Raw genomic sequence first — 19,688 nt, forward strand, 5'->3', positions numbered from 1 at the left:
GTCTGGGCATACTGTGGTGTGGTCAGGAAGGGCAAGGAGCTGACACATACAAAAATGAATGGCAACCCAGTATGTATGAAGTGTCAAGTCTGGTGGCTTCCTGCAGAGGGGATCTGGATGGGCAAAAGCTGTAGCATAACTCAGGAAGGTTTCTGCCTCATGGCCAGTTACAATAATTTACCATTCAGATTCATCCTGGTGTGCATCCCAAAAGAGGTGCTGGATTCATAGATGATTTGAATGTGAATGGAAGAGTCTGAAATAAGTAACAGTGGGCACTGGAATACTAGCCTGTTGTTCATAAATTGGATGAGAAGTTCAAGAACATCATAATTGATTCATGGTTTTATTTTTCATTAATGATCACTCCCCCTTTCATTTATGAATGCTACTAATGTAACTACCAACCAGTGTACTGAAGGGAGATTTTATAGGAGCTTTGTTAAATATACCAAAAGCCAAGTTTGTCATGCCAATAGCCTCACACTGACCATGTCCCTTCTGAAACCCAATCCCCTTTCTCCAGTTTCAGTCATTATTCTGTAGATTTGTTTTGTGGGGCCTTTGAGCAGAGACACTCACACTTTTAGTCCAATGTAAGGCCAGGCTATGCCATACTTGCTACATTACTCAGGGTGCGTCTACACAGCAGGGCTTAACTTGAAATAAGCTATGCAAATTGAGCTACGTCAATTGCGTGGCTAATTTCAAAAGTGGGAGTGTCTGCACAGCACTTATTTTGAAATAGAGCACTCTTCCTCCGACTTCCCATACTCCTTGTACAATGAGGATTACAGAAGTCAGAATAAGAAATTCTCCAGCTTGACAGTATTTTTCCATTATTTCAAAATAAGTGCCTGCTGTGTAGAAGCGGACTAAGTTATTTTGAAATAATGCTAGTTACTTTGAAATAATGTTGCTGTGTAGACGTACCCTCAGAAATGTTTAAAAAAACACCCCACATCCCAGAATGATTTATTAAGCCAGCCTAACTGGAGAGGTGGATAAACTACAGTGACAGAAATGGTTTTCCCATTTACACTGAAGCAATACAGCCACAGAGCTGCAGTGCATCTTGTGAAGCCTTATCTTTCTGGAAAGATGTTAGCCATTTGATTTCAGTGAGACTATTCATAATGTGCAACATTAAGCCTTGTTATAAGTATTTGAAGGATTGGGACATATTTTACTATGTTGCTGTATCTTCTGGCCTGTTTCCTCAGTTGAGAAATGACTTCCTCCTTGCAGGAGGAATAACGGTAGTTGGAATTAGTAGCTTTAATTTGAACTATCTAGTCCATGCCACGTGTAGCTGCGGGCAGGTAGTTCGAACTACGAGCATTTAAAAATGGCGCCCGCCCTGGAACATGCAAATGAAGCCCGGGATATTTAAATCCCAGGCTTCATTTGCAAGTTCGAATGCCTACATTAGCCACCCTAGTTCAAACTAGGGTGGCAATGTAGACATACCCAGAGAGGGGAAACTGATTCTGCAGTCACAGACAGATATTAAAATTAACATTAACCCAGGAATTATATGATTTATTTTTCAGAGTTAAACTGGCTAAGGAAAATGAATATGCAAATATACATGACAAAATATATCTTATATTAGTGTTAATTTTTATTTAGATTTAAATAACAAAAGATACCTATAAGACGCTCTAAGTTCCCTAACATGCAATTAGCATTGCAACAAAACCCCAGAAGCATTAGAACAATAATTCAAACAAAAATTCTGCCAGCCAGAAACCTAAAATAGAAACTCCCTTAGTTTAAAATATGTAATGCATATATTAGGCTATTCTGAGAGTCTCCATAGGACCATTTTTCTTATGGGATCTTTGGTGCCACAACCACCTTCATCACTAACACACCAAGGACTTAATCAAGAATCTCCAGAACTGATAGCATGAGCTGCTATAGGTTAAGCTAAAAAGCCAGCCTACTATAGGTGTGTTATAGCACCTCCTAGGCAGAGACTATAGAAACTCAGATCCTCTGTGGGTTGGCACAGAGGGCAACCTGTAATACATATTTTCAAGTAGTTTACATATGAAGCTACAGTACACAGTTACGCTGCCTCATCTTGCCACTTACATAGGAATCTCAGGAAAAAAACAAGTACACGTTGAACCTCCCTAGTCTGACACTCTTGGTACCTGACTGGTACTTGATGATGGATTTTGCTGGACCAGGGGAGGTCATTTCTGACCCTCTTCCTGCCCTCCCCACTCTGCTGCCCTACCAGGCTTCCCAGGAGCCCAGCTAGGTCATGTGCCAGGCTTTTTATTCCTTGTTTTGTTTAAAAAAACAAAAAATCTACATTTTTTTGACCAGCTCCATAGCTGACTAAAAAACAGTGTAATTGTTTTGGTGAAAATAATCACAAATATGTGTTTGTTCATTTAAAAATGAATTTTGATATATTTTGTTCAAGCAGCTGTAATTACTGGTTACCTTAAGACAGATTGGTATTGTAGGCACACATGTATAATACGGGTGAATATACTAGAACCAGAGAAGTGAAAGTTAAATATGATTATATCTTATTATTGGCTGAAATTTATGTGCCCCTGGGTTTTATGAAGCAGTTTTAAAATACAGAAAAATAAAAGCAGAAAAATACAAGCTGTACAAGCTGACCAGAATGTTCCAAGATTAAAACAAGGGCATTTGCACTTTTCCCACAAAACCAATAAAAGTCTTGTTAAAAGATCCTTATTGGCTCTGAATAGTATATTGTTTTCTAGGAAAATGGAAAAGAGAAAGGAGCAAGTGTAGAGGGTTTTTGGAAAGAAGGTTTTTGGAAAGAGACAAGTCTCATGGGGGGTAGCCATGTTAGTCTGTTTCAACAAAAACACCACAGTTATTAGGTCTTAAGTTTTCATGAGATTCAACTCACTTCTTCAGAAGTTTGCACATTTGCAACACCACATCATACTGACACTATCTGGCACCAATCTCTCTGGAGGAGTTTATGGCTGCCATGGATCTTCTCTAACCCTGTTGGTGCTGGTAAACATTTAGTATGGTATGACACTGGTATGAACTAACACTATTGGACATAGGGTAATCAATAGAATTGCTAGAGTGCTTTGTACAATGCCAGACTCATTTAACCCTGATGGCTCAATATCATCAAAGAAAACCCATGATGCTTGCTTCTCTGTGGGCCTCTCCATCTTGGCACCAATTGCCAAAACAGTATGGAACCTCACCTCCATCAGAAGGAGAATTGTCTACTTCCAAATCAGACATCATGTCTTACATTTCTTGTCCTTGGAGCCACTTACTACCTCTCCTCCAGATGTTTTCACTCCTGTCACAGGAGTACCATTGAGTGGTTGGCCAGCAGGTCACTGGAGGCCTATCCCGGTCCAGTCGTGACTTTGGAATCCATGGAGGGTTTTCCCCCAGTTTTGGAATTGTACTCCAAGCACTCCTATTTGATAGCCTTTGGAATGGCATGCAGCACCTACCCAGAATCTGGGCAGAATCTGTCCCTCACTCAGGTACCGAGCCCAGTACAAGACATCAAGAGCAAGCTCAGCAGGACTCTGTGGATTAAAAAAATGGAGTCCTCTTCTTCGTCCTCCCTTGAGAAGGTAGTATCAGTAAGGGGCATTTTGCCTCTCCCAGATGACAATAAGAGACACCATGAAATGTTAAAGTGGATTGCTGCACGTCTGAGCATATGGGTGGAAGAAGTAAAATAATTCTCTCTGCTTGGTCAATCTTTTAGCCACTGCGGCTCCTTTTACAGGGGCCCTGACACTTAGTGAGACCATGATGGGCCCAATTAAGGGGCTTAGGCAGACCTCTTCATCCCTTCCACCAACTTCAAAAAGGGCTGAGTACAAGTACCCTACCAAGGGTTATGAGTCTCCTGACTTTCATCCACTCCCCTCCACTTCCCTATGGTCACTGGTCGTACTATCGACTGCCAGTGGAAGGGGCAGGCAGGGGCATCAGAGTGTAACTCCAAAATCAAAAGACTCAAAGAGGACAGATTTGTTTGGTAGGAAAGTTTATTTTTCAGAGGGGTTGCAGCTCAGGATTGCAAAACAGCATGCACTTTTGTGCAGATATGAATTTAACACCTGAGACTCCCCATTAAAATGTAAAGATGTTCTCAAAAGGTGCTAAGTTCTCCTCACTAGTGGTTGAGGGGAAAGCTGTTTCAAGCGCTCAGGATAGGGCTGGCACAGTTGCCTGGTCTGTGGCTTTGGCAGTGGCCATGCATAGGATCTCCTGGTGGCATAAAAAAGCTTGCCCATGTTTCTTTTGTCAGGGAGAAATTCACTTGTGGGGATTTTGCATAGCTTGTCCAAGCAACCTGGAGTACTCTTATCTTCCAGGGCAGCAGAACAAGCTAGCAGACCACCTGAGCAAATCATTCTGAGCCATCCAGTTGGTCACTTCACCAAGATGTAGCAAGATGTATTTTTAGCATGGGAGACTCCACAGAGTTGTAAATAAATCTCACAAAAACATCACCAGAGCTCCTCTCAACAAGACCATCTAGGTTCAGTCAGAGGTGCCTGCCTCCCTTTTATCTTGGACAGGAAAGCTTTATTATGCTTTTCTCATGATATCACTCCTATGCAGAATGCTACCAAAGATCAAGCAGGACCATATCAGGTTATATTAATAGCCCCAGCATGCCCCACCTGTACTGGTTCTCCATTCTACTGTCCAATCTTACAACCATTACACACAGATCTGATCTCCCAAGACATAGTCAGATGCTTCATCCAAACCTGCAGTTCTTTCATATAATAGTCTGGAAGCTCCATGGCTAAAGCTCAGAGAACAGACTTCCTCAGAGCAAGTTTGGCAGATCTTACTAAGTAGCAGAAAGCCCTCCATCAGGGCCCCTGACCTGTCAAAATGGAAACGGTTCTCTATCTGGGATTGTCATACCAGAATTTCACCAATGCATTTGTCCATCCAATATACTGTATACTTAATCATCTGCTGCAACTGAAACAGCAAGGCTTAGCAAATTCCTCTGCCAGAGTTATCTGGCACTAGTATCAGCTTTTTGCCTTTATATGGATAACAATTGGTTTTATGACAATCATATTCCTTAAAGGCCTGGAGAGATTGTGCCATCAATAAACAGAGCCTCTTGCCCTTGGGACTTCAACTTGGTCTCATCTAGACTTATGGGACCACCATATGATCTTTTAGCAACCTATTTCTTACTACATCTTTCCTGGTATGTGGTTTCCTAATTGCTGTTACTTCTGCCAGAAGGTTCTGTGAACTACATCCACACTGTACTTAAAGCCTTTATCAGAGTTTCCTCACTAAAATAGTTTCAAATTTTCATATTAGTCAGTGTGCTTTGGGGTTTTGTTTTGTTTTGTTTTGTTTTACTCCAAGCCACATACAAATAGGGACGAGCAATGGCTACACATGTTGGATGTTAGCCAAGCTTTTGTGTTCTACTTTGACAGGACCAAACTATTTTGGGTGATCCATCTAACTCTTCGTGGCTTTAACTGAATTGAAAGGTTCTGCAAGTTCCCTACTGAAATTTCACCTCAGATAACTTTCTGCATCTGTGCTTGTTCTGACAAGGCAGGCATTTCACCACCAGACAAACTGATTGCTCACTCACAAGACTGCAAGCATTCCCAAATGGCATTACCGTCACAGATCCTTAATCAGCAACCTTGATCTTTGGTGTACATTTTCTCTTCCCATTGTGGTGTCACACAATACTCAAGGGATGGTGCCACTGCCCACCCTTCCACCCTTTACAGCAGAATTTTGAGAAAGGAGGAACTGAAGGGGCTTGGAGTCTTCTGTGCCCACTATACTGACCCCATGAGGCAAAGCAGCAGAGAGTTTGCAAGCCATCCCAGTGGGTACCACTGAGGGAAAAATACCTAGCGCCTGTGCATGGGGTACATGCACATCAAGAGTGGGGTGCAATGGAGATGTGCAATGCATCCTGAAAAACACTTATGAAAGGTTAGTAATCTTTTTTTAAATGTAATTTCCAAGAAGTTCTCCCTTAAGAGAATTATGTTAACATCATATGAGTAGCACGTGTGACAGGTTGAATGGAAAATTTGATTTTTAACCAACATGCTGTAGGTTATTTTAATATACTTGTATTCACGATAAGTATCATTTGAGCTAAATTTCATGAAAACATTAGGGAAAATATGGTGTTTACCTAATTTACATAATTAAATAAAGCAGCAAATCTTGTTGATGAGAGAAGGAGGGGTTATCAAAATCGAGAGAGAGAGAGAGAGAGAGAGAGAATAAGTCAATTTGGCACTTAAAAATAATTTTTATATGTGTAAAAGGCAAGAAGGTCAAAACTTAAGACAGGCAAAGCAAGGCAATCAAATCCTGCTATTCTCCAAGGCATTATACTGAATGTAAACAGCTTACCAGCATCATCAGAAGCTGCTTAGCAACATCATTAGTACAGGATTTAAAAATGATTGGGGAATATTTGTTATTGTTTTATAACTAAGGCAAGGCATAGTTTAAAATATTGCTTCTTAACCCTTAAAAATGATGAAACGAGGAAAAGGGTTACCTGAATAAAATGATGGAGTTAACTAGTTATCAACTAAATACCATCCAAACATGATTTCAGCAGAAGGTGCACAATCCTATGCAAAACACAGGTTCATTTAATCAAGTTAGCTGAGATGACAAACAAGACCAGCTGTAGAGCAAAGATTGTGCTATATCAGCTGTGCACACAGGTTGGCTAAGACCTGAGAATTGTCCACATTGCAGAAGTCATGATGTTGATAATTTATTGTTCAGAACAGAATCTAGTGAAAATCTACATTTCACCCCATTGATGGGATGCAGTATTTTAAAAATTGTGGTGTCTGCATCTTTGAGAGGCACCTTTCCTGTTGGTTTGTGGGAAGCTGGTCTCTGTTCATGTTCTGATTTTCTCTTTTGTTTGTTTTCTGAATACACATGTTGGTAGGCATTACAACATGTTTTATGAATATATATGAGATAGAGATGCATTTTAATGAGTGACCATTAGTAGAGTTCATATGGCTTTGTGTATGGACAATAGAGGAAGCCTGTGTTGAACAAATGATCAGTAGTTGTGTAGCAGTGAGCTAGCATTGCTTGCTCAATTACCATTCCCTATGGGAGGACTGTTTGTGAAGTAGCAATTGACAATGTGAAGTGGGGGAAGGGGGCTGAGAAGTCACTGAAATGGTATTTATGTAGAAATTTTCCATTTCCAAGTAAAGTGTAACATGAAAATAGACTTATTTTGGGAGCAGAACTTAGACATTCCTTCTATAAGACCTCTACAAGACCTGGTCTGCTTCAGAAAATTAGGTTGGATTTAACGACATCAATCAAGGGAAGAATTCTTCTATTGTCCTAGCTATTGATTTTTTTTCAGGAGGAGATTACCCATGCTAGCAGGAGAACCCTTCCCACCAGCATACCTAATATCTATACTAATGCATTACACTGTTCCTACACTTGTGTTAAATGTAGACAAGCCCTAACTGACTCACTTGAAGCTCTTAAGTTAACATTTACCGACTATCTCCATTGGTTGGTAACTACAATAGAACAGTACATCTATCTTTTATGTTACAAACCTCTGTGATTTTATAATGAGTCTTTGGTATTTCTTTTTGAAGTATTTCTCTGATATCATGTACATATGTGAAAATCTGAGCTTCCTTTAAAACATATTTTTTGACTCCATGGTTGCAGAGAAAAGCTTGAAAGCATACACCTTGAAAGCTCAAAAAAGAGAATGAAAATAACAGAAAACCTCAAAATATTTTTAATTCATGATGTTTAAAGAAGTCTTATGATATTTTGTGGGTTAGCAATATTACAGTATATTTAGCACAGGAAATGCATCCAATATTTAGGCACTGTAGTGTGGTAGCTATTGGTAAAAGCTGACTTTAATAGGAGAATCATTCTTTGCTTAACAATTAATCCCCTCAGAGTAAAATAACAGAGAGAATGAATTCCTCCAATGCGTGTGTCATCTTCTTAGTATTAAGGATGCTGGTAACCAAGCACAATCTTCCAGGTTCAGTCTTAGAGGAGCTGCTCTTTCTTGCTGTATCATAAGGGTCCCCATCTGTAGAGAGCCTCAAATCATTGCCTTTCTTTAGTGCCAGGCCTTTTAACATTTTTTTCCCTGTTAATTGAGTTTTATAAAAAATTGCTTGCCTGGCTTGTTTTTAAATAATGTAATTTAGATTGAAAGTAAACTGTCATTTTCACATGCTAGTAGTCTGTTTCAGTTTACTGGGATACGTGTGACAGAGACAGAGGAATAGTCTGGTGATTATTGGGTGTGATCAGTACCAGTAGAAGCTTAGCTTCCAGGCAGCACCTTTGTTCCCAGAAGTCTGATAGTAGAAAAGCTTTGAAAAAGTGGGATTGGCTAACTAGAGATTTATATGTTATGTGGAGAGTTTCTGTTTGCTCCAAGGGCAATATTTTTTCCGGAAATGTAATAAGCTATTGCTTAATGTAGGGATTTCTGAGCTGCTGAGGCTTTTGGTTTTTGACTGTGGTTGTAGTTTCTATACACACGGGTAATTAAAACAATATTAATGTTGCACATGTGTAATTTAAAGGATGTTTGGCAAAGGCTTATGATCTGAACAAAAATTCATTTAGTTGCCTAATTCCCTCTTGTGTGATCAAGTCAATGTTGAAGAGAGGCTTGGGAAAGGTTGCAAAATGTATTGCATAAGTAGCTTCAGTTTATTTTTTATTGACAGCTTCCATTTGCTGGTTACTCTTTGGAAAACTAGAAGCTAGTTATTTGAAGAATAGTCACAAAACATTATCTACATTTCTGTTAAGTGCTTGCATAAAATATTGTGGTAACTGTATTGGTCCCAAGATAATAGCAAGGCAAGGTGGGTGACGTAATATAATTCTTATAGGACCACTTCTGTTGGTGAGAGAGACAAGCTTACACAGAACTCTTCCTTAGGTCTGAGAAATGAACTCAGAGAATCACAGCTAAATATGAAGTAGAACAGACTGATTAGCATAAGTAAATAGGGTTGTAACCAATTAACCGGTAAGCATCACTGTGCCATGGGTAGGAAGGTGGGAGGGGGGAGGTTGCTCCAGCTCGGCCAGGCCCACAGTGCCTCAGGTGGGGGCCACTCCATCCCAGCCAGGCTGGAGCAGCTCCCCACCTGTGGTTAGATATGCTAGAGCAATGCCCCACCCATGGCACAGTGCAGCAGACCCAACCCATCCTTCACAGCCCTCATCTGCAATAGCCTTGGCCTGACCTACACAGCCCCTCACCCCAGCACAGTATGGCAGGCCAAGCCCAACCTGAGCAGCTCCTACCCATAGTGGTCTTCGCCAGACTGAGCCATGCTGCAGGCATAGAAGACTTTGGTTTAATTCCTTTTTTACCGGAGATATCCTGTGTGATTTTGAGCAAGTTGCTTAGCCTTTCTGTGCCTGAGTTTCCTATTTCTACAATAGGAATTATACTACTTGTCTTCATTAAAGGAGTGTTAGATTATGGGGTGTTCAGATGCTCCTTCCCTCCCCCCACAATTGTGGAATCTCCATCACTGGAGATACTTAAGAGCCGGTTGGATAGACATCTATTCAGGATGATTTAGATAGTGCTTGGTCCTGCCTTGAGGGCAGGGGACTGGACTCGATGACCTCTCGAGGTCCCTTCCAGTTCTGTTATTCTATGATTTTACATTATGGGGGCCATATTAGTACATAAGACAAATAAAGGAAAAATGTCTTTGTGACAAAAAGAAACCCCCAGTGTCTCAAGGTGGAGAATGTCCTTACTCCCTGATTTCCATGAGATTAAAGGGTGACATAGATATCTTCTGCCCCAATCTAATAGGAATGGGTCTATAAAAAACTCTCTGACCTTGCTCTGAAGGAGCATAGAACACATTTATCATTGCTGCTAGTTGTGAAGAGGTGTATTGATTGAGCCAGCAATACGTCCACTCTGTTCTGCATCAGAGACCTCTCATGCTGACCTTATAGTCTGTGAATTAAGTAAGTTAGCTGTCCTTTCCAGTACAGAGCCATTGGATATACTGTGTCACAGGTATTATTACGATTCATAGATTTCAGACAAAGTAGCTCGGAATGAGCACTCCCTGTTTGTTGGTACAGTTTGGACCTCCCTCATCTGGCACCCTTGGGACCTGAGTGGTCCCAAAGGAGGGATTTTGCTGGACCAGGAGAGGTCATTTATGCCACCTGCCACTGGCCTCCTAGCCTGGCTCAACTTCTGGTCTGGCCTCTCGGTGGGCTTCCCATGTGCAAGCAGCCCTGCCGCCCTGCCATGATATCCCACAGTCCTGACACTTTGCCTAAGCAAACCACTGCCTTGCCACCGGTGCGCCCAGCCCCACCAGCCCTGCCGTGGCAGCACCAGCTCCACCAGTCTGGGTCCTGCCACTGGAACTTCTGCCTTATCCTGCCCATGGCAGACTGCTGCTCAGCTGCCAGGCTACCTGACCCTGCCAGCAATTCCTGGGCAGCACCTGCCCTGCTGCCGGCATTTCTGGCCCCACCTCAGCAAACCGCTGCCCCTCCAGAGTTGGCTGGTGTTCTGGCCTCCCTACCACCAGCTCAGCCAGATTCCTGCAGCAGGAATCCCAGCTGCGGGCCTCCCTGCAGCCATCCTGGCTGAGTGCCTGGCCCCTGCAGAGCTCCTTCCTCTGGCCCTCCACTGCATTTCTCTGGCCCGGCAACAGCCATGGTAATTCTATGCTCTAATAAGAATACAGCAGTAGGGATATATTATTGACCACCTGATCAGGACAGTGACAGTGACTATGAAATGCTAAGGGAGATTAAAGAGGCTATTAAAATAAAAAAACTCAACGATAATGGAGTATTTCAACTATCCCCATATGGACTGGGTACGCATCACCTCAGGACGGGATGCAGAGATAAAATTGCTTCACACCTTAAAAGACTGCTTCTTGGAGCAGCTGGTTCTGTAACCCACAAGGGTAGAAGCTATTCTTGATTTAGTCCTAAGTGGAGTGCAGATTCTGGTTCAAGAAGTAAATATAACTGGACCGCTTGGAAATAGTGCCCATAATGTAATAGAATTTAACTTCCCTGTGGTAGGAAAAATGCCTCAGCAGCCCCAAACTGTGGCATTTAATTTCAGAAAGAGGAACTACACAAAAATGAGGAAGCTAGTTAAAGAGAAATAAAAAGGTACAGTGACAAGAGTAAAATCTCTGCAAGCTGCATGGAATCTTTTCAAAGACACCATAATAGAGGTCTAACTTAAATGTATACCCCAAATTAAAAAGCACAGTAAAAGAACTAAAAAAGTGCCATCGTGGCTTAACAACCAGGTAAAAGAATCAGAGACAGAATAAAATATGCCTTTTAAAAAGTGGAAGTCAAATCCTACTGAGGAAAATAGGACCATAAACTTTGTCAAATGAAGTGTAAAATATAATATGACAAGCCAAGAAGGAGAATGAAGAACAGCTAGCCAAAAACTCAAAAAGTAATAGTACATCAGAAGCAGGAAGCCGGCTAAACAACCAGTGGGGCCCTTTGGCAATTGACATACTAAAGGAGCACTCAAATACGATAAAGTCATTGAAGAGAAACTAAATGAGTTCTTTGCTTCAGTTTCATGGCTGAGGATATTAGGGAGATTCCCAAACCTGAGCCATTCTGTTTAGGTGACAAATCTGAGGAATTGTCCCAGATTGAAGTGTCAGAAGAGCAGGTTTTGGAACAAATTGATAAACTTAACAGTACCAAGTCACCAGGATCAGATAGCATTCACCCAAGAGTTCTGAAAGAACTCACATGTGAAATTGCGGAACTATTAACTGTGGTTTGTAACCTAACTTTTAAATTAGCTTCTGTACCTAATGACTGGAAGACAGCTAACATGACGCCAATATTTAAAAAGGGATCTAGAGGTGATCCTGGCAATTACCTGGCAATTACACATCGGTAAGTGTAATGTCAGTACCGGGCAAATTAGTTGAAACTATAGTAAAGAATATCATTGTCAGTATCATAGATGAACATCATTTGTTGGGGGAAAGTCAACATGCTTTCTGTAAAGGGAAATCTTGCCTTTCTAATCTACTAGGCTATGTCTAGACTACAGAGGGATGTAAATGAAACACTTCGAAAGAGCAAATGAAACCGGGATTTAAATATCCCACGCTTCATTTGCATAATCACTTAATGGTGCTCTTTCAAAAAAGCACTATTTTGAAATTGAAACCGCAGTCTAGATGCAGTTCTTTCGAAAACAGTTTACAGGAGGTTTACAGGATCTTTCAAAATAGCGCCCCGTTTTTGAAAGAACCGTGTCAACACTGCGGTTTCAATTTTGAAATAGTGCTTTTTCAAAAGAACGCCATTATGTGATTATGCAAATGAAGCATGGGATATTTAAATCCCGGCTTCATTTGCACTTTTGAAGTGCTTCATTTACATCCCTCTGCCGACAGAGGGATATAGTCTAGATGTAGCCCTAGAGTTCTTTTAAGGGATTAGCAAACATGTGGGCAAGGGGGATCCAGTGGGTAGAGTGTACTTAGATTTCCAGAAAGCCGCTGACAAGGTTCCTCACCAAAGACTCTTAATTAAAGTAAGTTGTCATGGGATAAGAGGGAAGATCCTTTCATGGATTGAGAACTGGATAAAAGACAGGAAACAAAGGATAGGAATAAATAGTAAGTTTTCAGAATGGAGAGAGGTAACTAGTGGTGTTCCCCAAGGGTCTGTCCTGGGACAAATCCTATTCAATTTATTTATAAATGATCTGGAGAAAGGGGTAAACCGTGAAGTGGCAAAATTTGGAGATGATACTAAACTGCTCAAGATAGTTAAGACCAAAGCAGACTGTGAAGAGCTTTCAAAAAGATCTCACCAAATTAAGTGATTGGGCAACAAAATGGCAAATGAAATTTCATGTTGATAAATGTAAAGTAATGCACATTGGAAAAAATAATCCCAACTATACATACAATATGATGGGAGCTAATTTAGCTATAACTACTCAAGAGAAAGATCTTGGAGTCATTGTGGATAGTTCTCTGAAAACATCCACTCAATGTGCAGTGGCAGTCAACAAAGCAAACAGCACGTTAGGAATCATTTTTAAAAAGGGAGAGATAATAAGACAGAGAATATTTTATTGCCTCAATATAAAACCATAGTACGCCCACATCTTGAAAAAAGGTATATTGGCAATTGGAAAAGATTCAGAGAAGGGCAACAAAAATTATTAGGGGTTTGGAATGGATCCCATATAAAGAGCAATTAAAAAGACTTGGATTTTTCAGTATAGAAAAGAGGAGACGGGGGGGGGGGGGATATGATAAAGGTGTATAAAATCATGACTGATGTAGAAAAAGTGAATAAGGAAAAGTTATTTACTTGTTACCATAATATAAGAACTAGGCATCACCAAATGAAATTAATGGGTAGCTGGATAAAAACAAACAAAAGGAAGTTTTTCTTCATGCAGAGCACAGTCAACCTGTGGAACTTCTTGCCAGAGAATTTTGTAAAGACTAGGACTTTAACAGGGTTCACAAAAAGAGCTAGATAAATTTATGGAGGTTAGGTCTATCAATGGAATGGTGTCCTTAGCCTCTGTTTGTCTGGAAGTGTATGATAGGTGAGGGATCACATGATTATTCCCTTTTCTGTTCACCCCCTCTGGGGCATCTGGCATTTGTCACTGTCAGCAGATGGGATACTGGGCTAGATGGACCTTTGGTCTGACCCAGAATAGCTGTTCTTATGTCGTGCTGCCAGGAGTCTTGGTTGAGGGAGGTTCAACCTGTGTACAGTGTTGGTGTCGTGTGGCCTATTAGAATGTAAGCTACTCAGTGCCCAAGTAGAGGCAGAAAACATTTCAGAGTCCCGTTAGAGGCTTTTAATTCTAGAGTGCACCATGGATTCCCATTATTCCATCCTCTGTTTGCTATTGAATGCTTGATCTGGTGATGACTATGTAAAGTGGTGATGACTACGTAACTGAAATATTGAAGGAAACTCCAGTGCACGCAACATGCTCTAGTTCGGGCATTTCCAAATATTTTCAGGGGGCAGCTCACTTCCTTCCCTTGATCTACATTTGTCATCTGAAGAAGTGGGTTGTACCCATGAAAGCTCGTGATACCATTTATATGTTTTGTTAATCTCTAAGGTGCTACAACACCATTGTTGTTTTTTAAATTATCATAATAGAGAAAGTATCTCGGGGTTCATTTTACACTTACTCCATTTGTTTGCATAGAAAAAAGGTTGTTATGAAAGCATTTAATTATATATATTATATATATTAATTATATATTAATATATTTTAATTATTTTAAGATGCAATTTAGCAGCTGGAAAAAAAGATGATCAGCCAGCATCAGTTGACAAACACTCTGTAGACTGCCAGTGATTGCTGCAATGACTCTAGTGTGAGAACTTCTGCTTTAGTTCCTTTCCAGGAAGGGTTTTGAAGATTTTTGAAGGAATGGTCAAGTATCCCCATGTTGTTCTTGCAGCTGGCCAGTTTTTGGAACAGGCTTCCAGTGTTTGTCTGAAACACTAGTTAGCAGAGATTGATTGAACTGTGAAAGAATTAAGTAGTTCCAGTGTTCCACTGAGGTGGCAGCACCTTTGAAGTGACTTTCCTGAGGGGGTATGGTTTGAGCCGTCCTGAGGGAAGACCTCTAATAACAGCAACTGTGGCTTTATTAAAGAAAGTCAAGCATCAGAGGAGGAATGAATTTGGACATTATAGTGTGGGATGTGCTCACACCACAGATTGGGAAAGGTTGCTGTTTGTTGTGCTTTTTCGCTAATGGATGTATCTTGTAAGATTCTCTCTGCCCCTGCTGTTTCTTCTCGAGTTGGGAGGTTAGCTTTTGTGTTGTGTTCACACTTTGGTTTTTCATTTTTTCTCTGAGGCACATGGTTTGATCTTATGTTGCTCATTTTGAATTGAGATTTTTGTTTTTCCTCCTGGGAGCTTCACCTCCCACTCAAAAGGATAGATGGGAATATTCAGCAAGCAGCATTTATACTCAGCACGGGGTGTGGTTTGCAATACTGCTTTGCTATCATGACTCTCAAAGGTTGAAAAACCTTGAGAACTAGAGAAGTTCTGTCAATCTCACACTAAGAATCCTGCAAGATGTCTTTTAAGAAACAGAACTGCACACTAATTTTCTCTGTCTGCTGTAGGTGATATCATGAGAAAGATGTGGTTTGACCAGTGGCAAATGTTGTTTATGAAAAATGAATGCAATGATAAGAATAAATAAATGAATAGCTTGCCTATAACACTTTTTTTATCTGAGTATCTCAAAGCATTTCACAAAGACGGTTACATAGGCCCAGAAACTAGGGTCATGGAATGTACCAAAGCACCCTCGGAATCCAGGCTATCGGCCCCACATTCCAGGGACCTCAGTTGTTGGACCCATGTGCTGCTGGGCTCTACTGCCAGCCTCACGCCCAAGGTCCTGGCTGCCAACCCAGCATGCAGGGCTTTGCTTCTGGCCACAGCTGGGGGGCGGAGGTAGACAGAGGTAAAGGGGTTGGATTTCGGCACCCCCACTCTTAAAAATGTTCCCATGCCACTAGAAGGATAGGTAGCTTTATACCCAATTTATACATATTTTCTACTGGTAATTGTTTTGTCTGGTAGTGGTATTTCCCATAACAAGTGCTCAATGCAAAACTTCCTGTTCTTACATGGTTGCAATATGCCATGTCAAAATGGGCCGTATCTAATTTTTTTAATCTTTAACAATTATTGTGACTCAGTATTTCAGCATATTTGACCTAATGATATAGAGAAATGTGCCACTAAGGTATTTCTGGGTTACCCTCATAAATAATGTGCAGTCACATTAATGTTTGATAAGGTAGTACTAGAAATGCCAGTTTTATTTTTCACTGAACATGCATCTGACTGCACATTATGAAATGGTAGTTTGTTAACCTTTATAGACAGTACCCATTTTTCTAATGGAACATTAAGTGAAACATAGGACTATAGATATGCATAAAAACACACACATTTTTAAACTAAGTGTGTGTAATCAATGTTAATACAGTATCACATTCCTGGTTCTTTCTTAGTTATAGATATAAAATTAATGAATTGAGTAATGGGTATTTTTAAGTGGCTTTTCCCATTTTATCTTGATTGTACAAGAGATACACATAGAATGATTAAAGAATGCATGTATTGCGTACCCTGGGACATGTACTCTGTAATATACACAACATTTTTCCTGGTAGTCTGATCTAAAGACCCTGAAGTGGGTCTGGCCCACGAAAACTCATCACCTAATAAACCATCTTGTTAGTCTTTAAAGTGCTGCATAGTCCTGTCTTTTGTTTGATCTAACAAAGGTGAATGTTTGCCAGGCAGTGCATTGGATTTTTTTAAACATGAAGAGAGAAATAAAGTCTTTTAATTTTGTATAAAACAAATAAAAGGGTTGATTTTTATTTTATTTTATTTTATTTTTTAATTTTCTGACAATGCTGGTGGAAGTTAAAATACCTTGTTGCTATTATATTGATCCAATCCAAACAAAATAATTTATATTGTGACAAAGCTGAGTACTTTCCTTCCATGCATTATTTTCCACAATGACTGTTCTTGACCAACACCAGAAAATGAATTTGATTTCTCTAATGCAAAAGGTAATTGGATTTTTCTTTATTGAATGCATCCCTCTAATGACTGCCTTTGCTTCTGCCAATTTAGCTGCAAGTGACCTGACATTGATCTGATGATAAGACTTAAAATAAATGCTGGAGCTAAGAGATGAAAAAGACCAGCTGTCTGATATCAGAATGAACATTTCCTGCTTCATCTTGCCATTTTCCTCAGCAAATGTCACTTACTTGAATGCCATTCTTATAAAACATGCTGTTGTAATAACTGATCATACAGCAGCAGATTGCTTCTTCCTAACAAATATAATAAGTATTTCCCAGAAAGTACTCCAGAGAAAACATTTTGAAAATTGAATAAAATTCATGCAGTAATCATCCTTTTCCTTGCAAATATTTATTACCGTGCAGAATCTTCCCAGAACTGGAACAGTATTTCTGAATGAAATTAATTAAAACTTGATAGGGGCTATTTAAGCATTAAATATGTATCCAAATATTTATTTAGTTAATCTTGGGGATCTTATTAAAATAAAAACTATATCATAATATGGGTGATTGGAGAGAGGAATTACCCATGGAAAACCATTAGAAATGGTAGTATTTCAGGTTTCCATCAATTCTTACATAAGAACATAAGAACATAAGAACGGCCGTACTGGGTCAGACCAAAGGTCCATCTAGCCCAGTATCCTGTCTACCGACAGTGGCCAGCACCAGGTGCCCCAGAGAGGGTGGACCGAAGACAATGATCAAGCGATTTGTCTCCTGCCATCCCTCTCCAGCCTCTGACAAACAGAGGCCAAGGACACCATTTTATCCCCTGGCTAATAGCCTTTTATGGACCTAACCTCCATGAATTTATCCAGCTTCTCTTTAAACTCTATTATAGTCCTAGCCTTCACCGCCTCCTCTGGCAAGGAGTTCCACAGGTTGACAACACGCTGTGTGAAGAAGAACTTCCTTTTATTAGTTTTAAACCTGCTACCCATTAATTTCATTTGGTGTCCTCTAGTTCTTCTATTATGGGAACTAATAAATAACATTTCTTTATCAGCCCTCTCCACACCACTCATGATTTTATAGACCTCTATCATATCCCCCCTCATCTCCTCTTTTCTAAACTGAAAAGTCCCAGTCGCTTTAGCCTCTCCTCATATGGGACCCGTTCCAAACCCCTAATCATTTTAGTTGCCCTTTTCTGAAACCTTTCCAAGGCCAAAATATCTTTTTTGAGGTGAGGAGACCACATCTGTATACAGTATTCAAGATGTGGGCGTACCATAGTTTTATACAGGGGCAGTAAGATATTCTGGGTCTTATTTTCTATCCCTTTCCTAATAATTCCTAGCATCCTATTTGCCTTTTTGACCGCCGCTGCACTCTGTGTGGAAGTTTTCAGAGAACTGTCCACGATAACTCCAGCTATAATTCTTCCAGCTATTAATGACAGAGTCCTGGAATCCTGGACTACATTTGTGTATACGCCATACTTGCTTAAAGTTCTCATCATTTAGGACCCAGTTCTGCAAAGTATTGAACATTCTTGCCTTCTGAGATTAAGAATCCTAATGTTGGGAGATACATTTGATTCAAATGTGGTTTGGATTTAAATATGGGCTACGCGTGCCTTTTGATAAACACTATCAACTGTCTTTGAATGAAAGTACTAATTCACATACTAGCTGATTACATTACAAAACCCAAACCAAAACAACTCCATACTTCAAAAATAAACCAGGGAGAAAATAAAAATAAGAGATTCTCTGTAAAACTCGATTCTATTTGGAAACGAGTAAAACTATGGTGGGGGTTTTTCCTATTTAAATCACTTCAGGAGGTGCTTTTACATTTATCAAAGCAAGTAACAGTTTAAAAGTGTACTGATGGTAGTGGTAGATAAACAATTGTTTTACTGAATTTCACAGCAAGGACTATGTACTGACTTTTTTTTAAAACTTCTGTGTGTTTCCCCCGTTACTGGGTTTTCAAAGTACGTAATAGCATGGTGGATGAAATGACGATATTATATTTTTTAATACTTTACAAGAGTGTTAATCTGAAAAAAAAAGAATATGGTTTTTTAACATGCCCAAAGATCATAGATATAAAAATCTATTGCTTCTGTTCAGGCCCATTTCTAATTCTTTTTGTAAATCATCCAAAAGTAGTACATATGTATGGGTCTCTGGGTGCAGTTTGACAGATGGTATGTTTAAATATGAGTACTGAAAATTAGAATAAGCCTTTCAATTTTTAAATACCAAGTAAGGGAGCAGCACAAGTTTTAGGTCCTATATGGCCTTTACTTTGTGTGCAAATTTCTCATTTGCATCTGGGACTGAGTGCAGATTGAGGGTAGCATATGGCCCTTAGTGTACAAGGTTTTTTGGCATAGATACTCCTGAACTGTAATCCACATTTCATAGCCAAAATTCTCCTGATACTGTGCTCCTTGAACTTGGACTTTCCTCTGTGGCTGGACTGGAACAGTGCTATTTGTCTTACACATATGGTTATGAAGAAAGTAAACTGCATCCAATTTTTTTTCTAGATCTTCGTAAGTAACTTGCTCATTTAAATTAGTGTCAGTCTTCTGTGCATCTTTGTCAATACATGAGCCTTCTCATATCTCTCACAACTGTGTATACCCCAGTTTTAGAAGGCAGACCAAAGATCAAGTAGGTTTTGAATAAGAGAGCTGCAGGTAATGTCTTTGTTCAGATTTTCAACTTAGCTGTTGTTATAAATGTTGATTAGAATGATATAAAATGAAAAAAACCTTTGTAATCTAAAAGTTTGTGTTTTAAACTTTATGATATTGATTTAAAGGTAAATTATTTCCTTCTTCCGCCATAGGTCACTGATATGATGCTTCAGGACAAGCCCTATCCTGATTGGGGGAAGTCTGCCAGAGCTTTCTGGAAGAAGGGAAATATTAGGATCATTTTATTCTGGTAAGAAAACAGTAAAAACCAATTTATTATAAGTGAACCCTG

At 39.9% G+C, this 19,688-nt stretch overlaps 1 protein-coding gene across 1 annotated transcript in view; it reads left to right on the forward strand.

Moving 5' to 3' along the window:
• Nucleotides 1-19,688, forward strand: part of TMEM117 (transmembrane protein 117) — a 372,323-nt gene that overhangs the window by 217,371 nt on the left and 135,264 nt on the right. Inside the window, exon 5 of the mRNA XM_006126495.5 lies at nt 19,549-19,646. Coding sequence (XP_006126557.4) covers nt 19,549-19,646 — 98 coding nt within the window. The remainder of the gene's footprint in view (nt 1-19,548; nt 19,647-19,688) is intronic.

The sequence above is a fragment of the Pelodiscus sinensis genome, chromosome 1 (assembly GCF_052426305.1).
Source record: "Pelodiscus sinensis isolate ZL-2025 chromosome 1, ASM5242630v1, whole genome shotgun sequence".
NCBI classification, from domain to species: Eukaryota; Metazoa; Chordata; order Testudines; family Trionychidae; genus Pelodiscus; species Pelodiscus sinensis.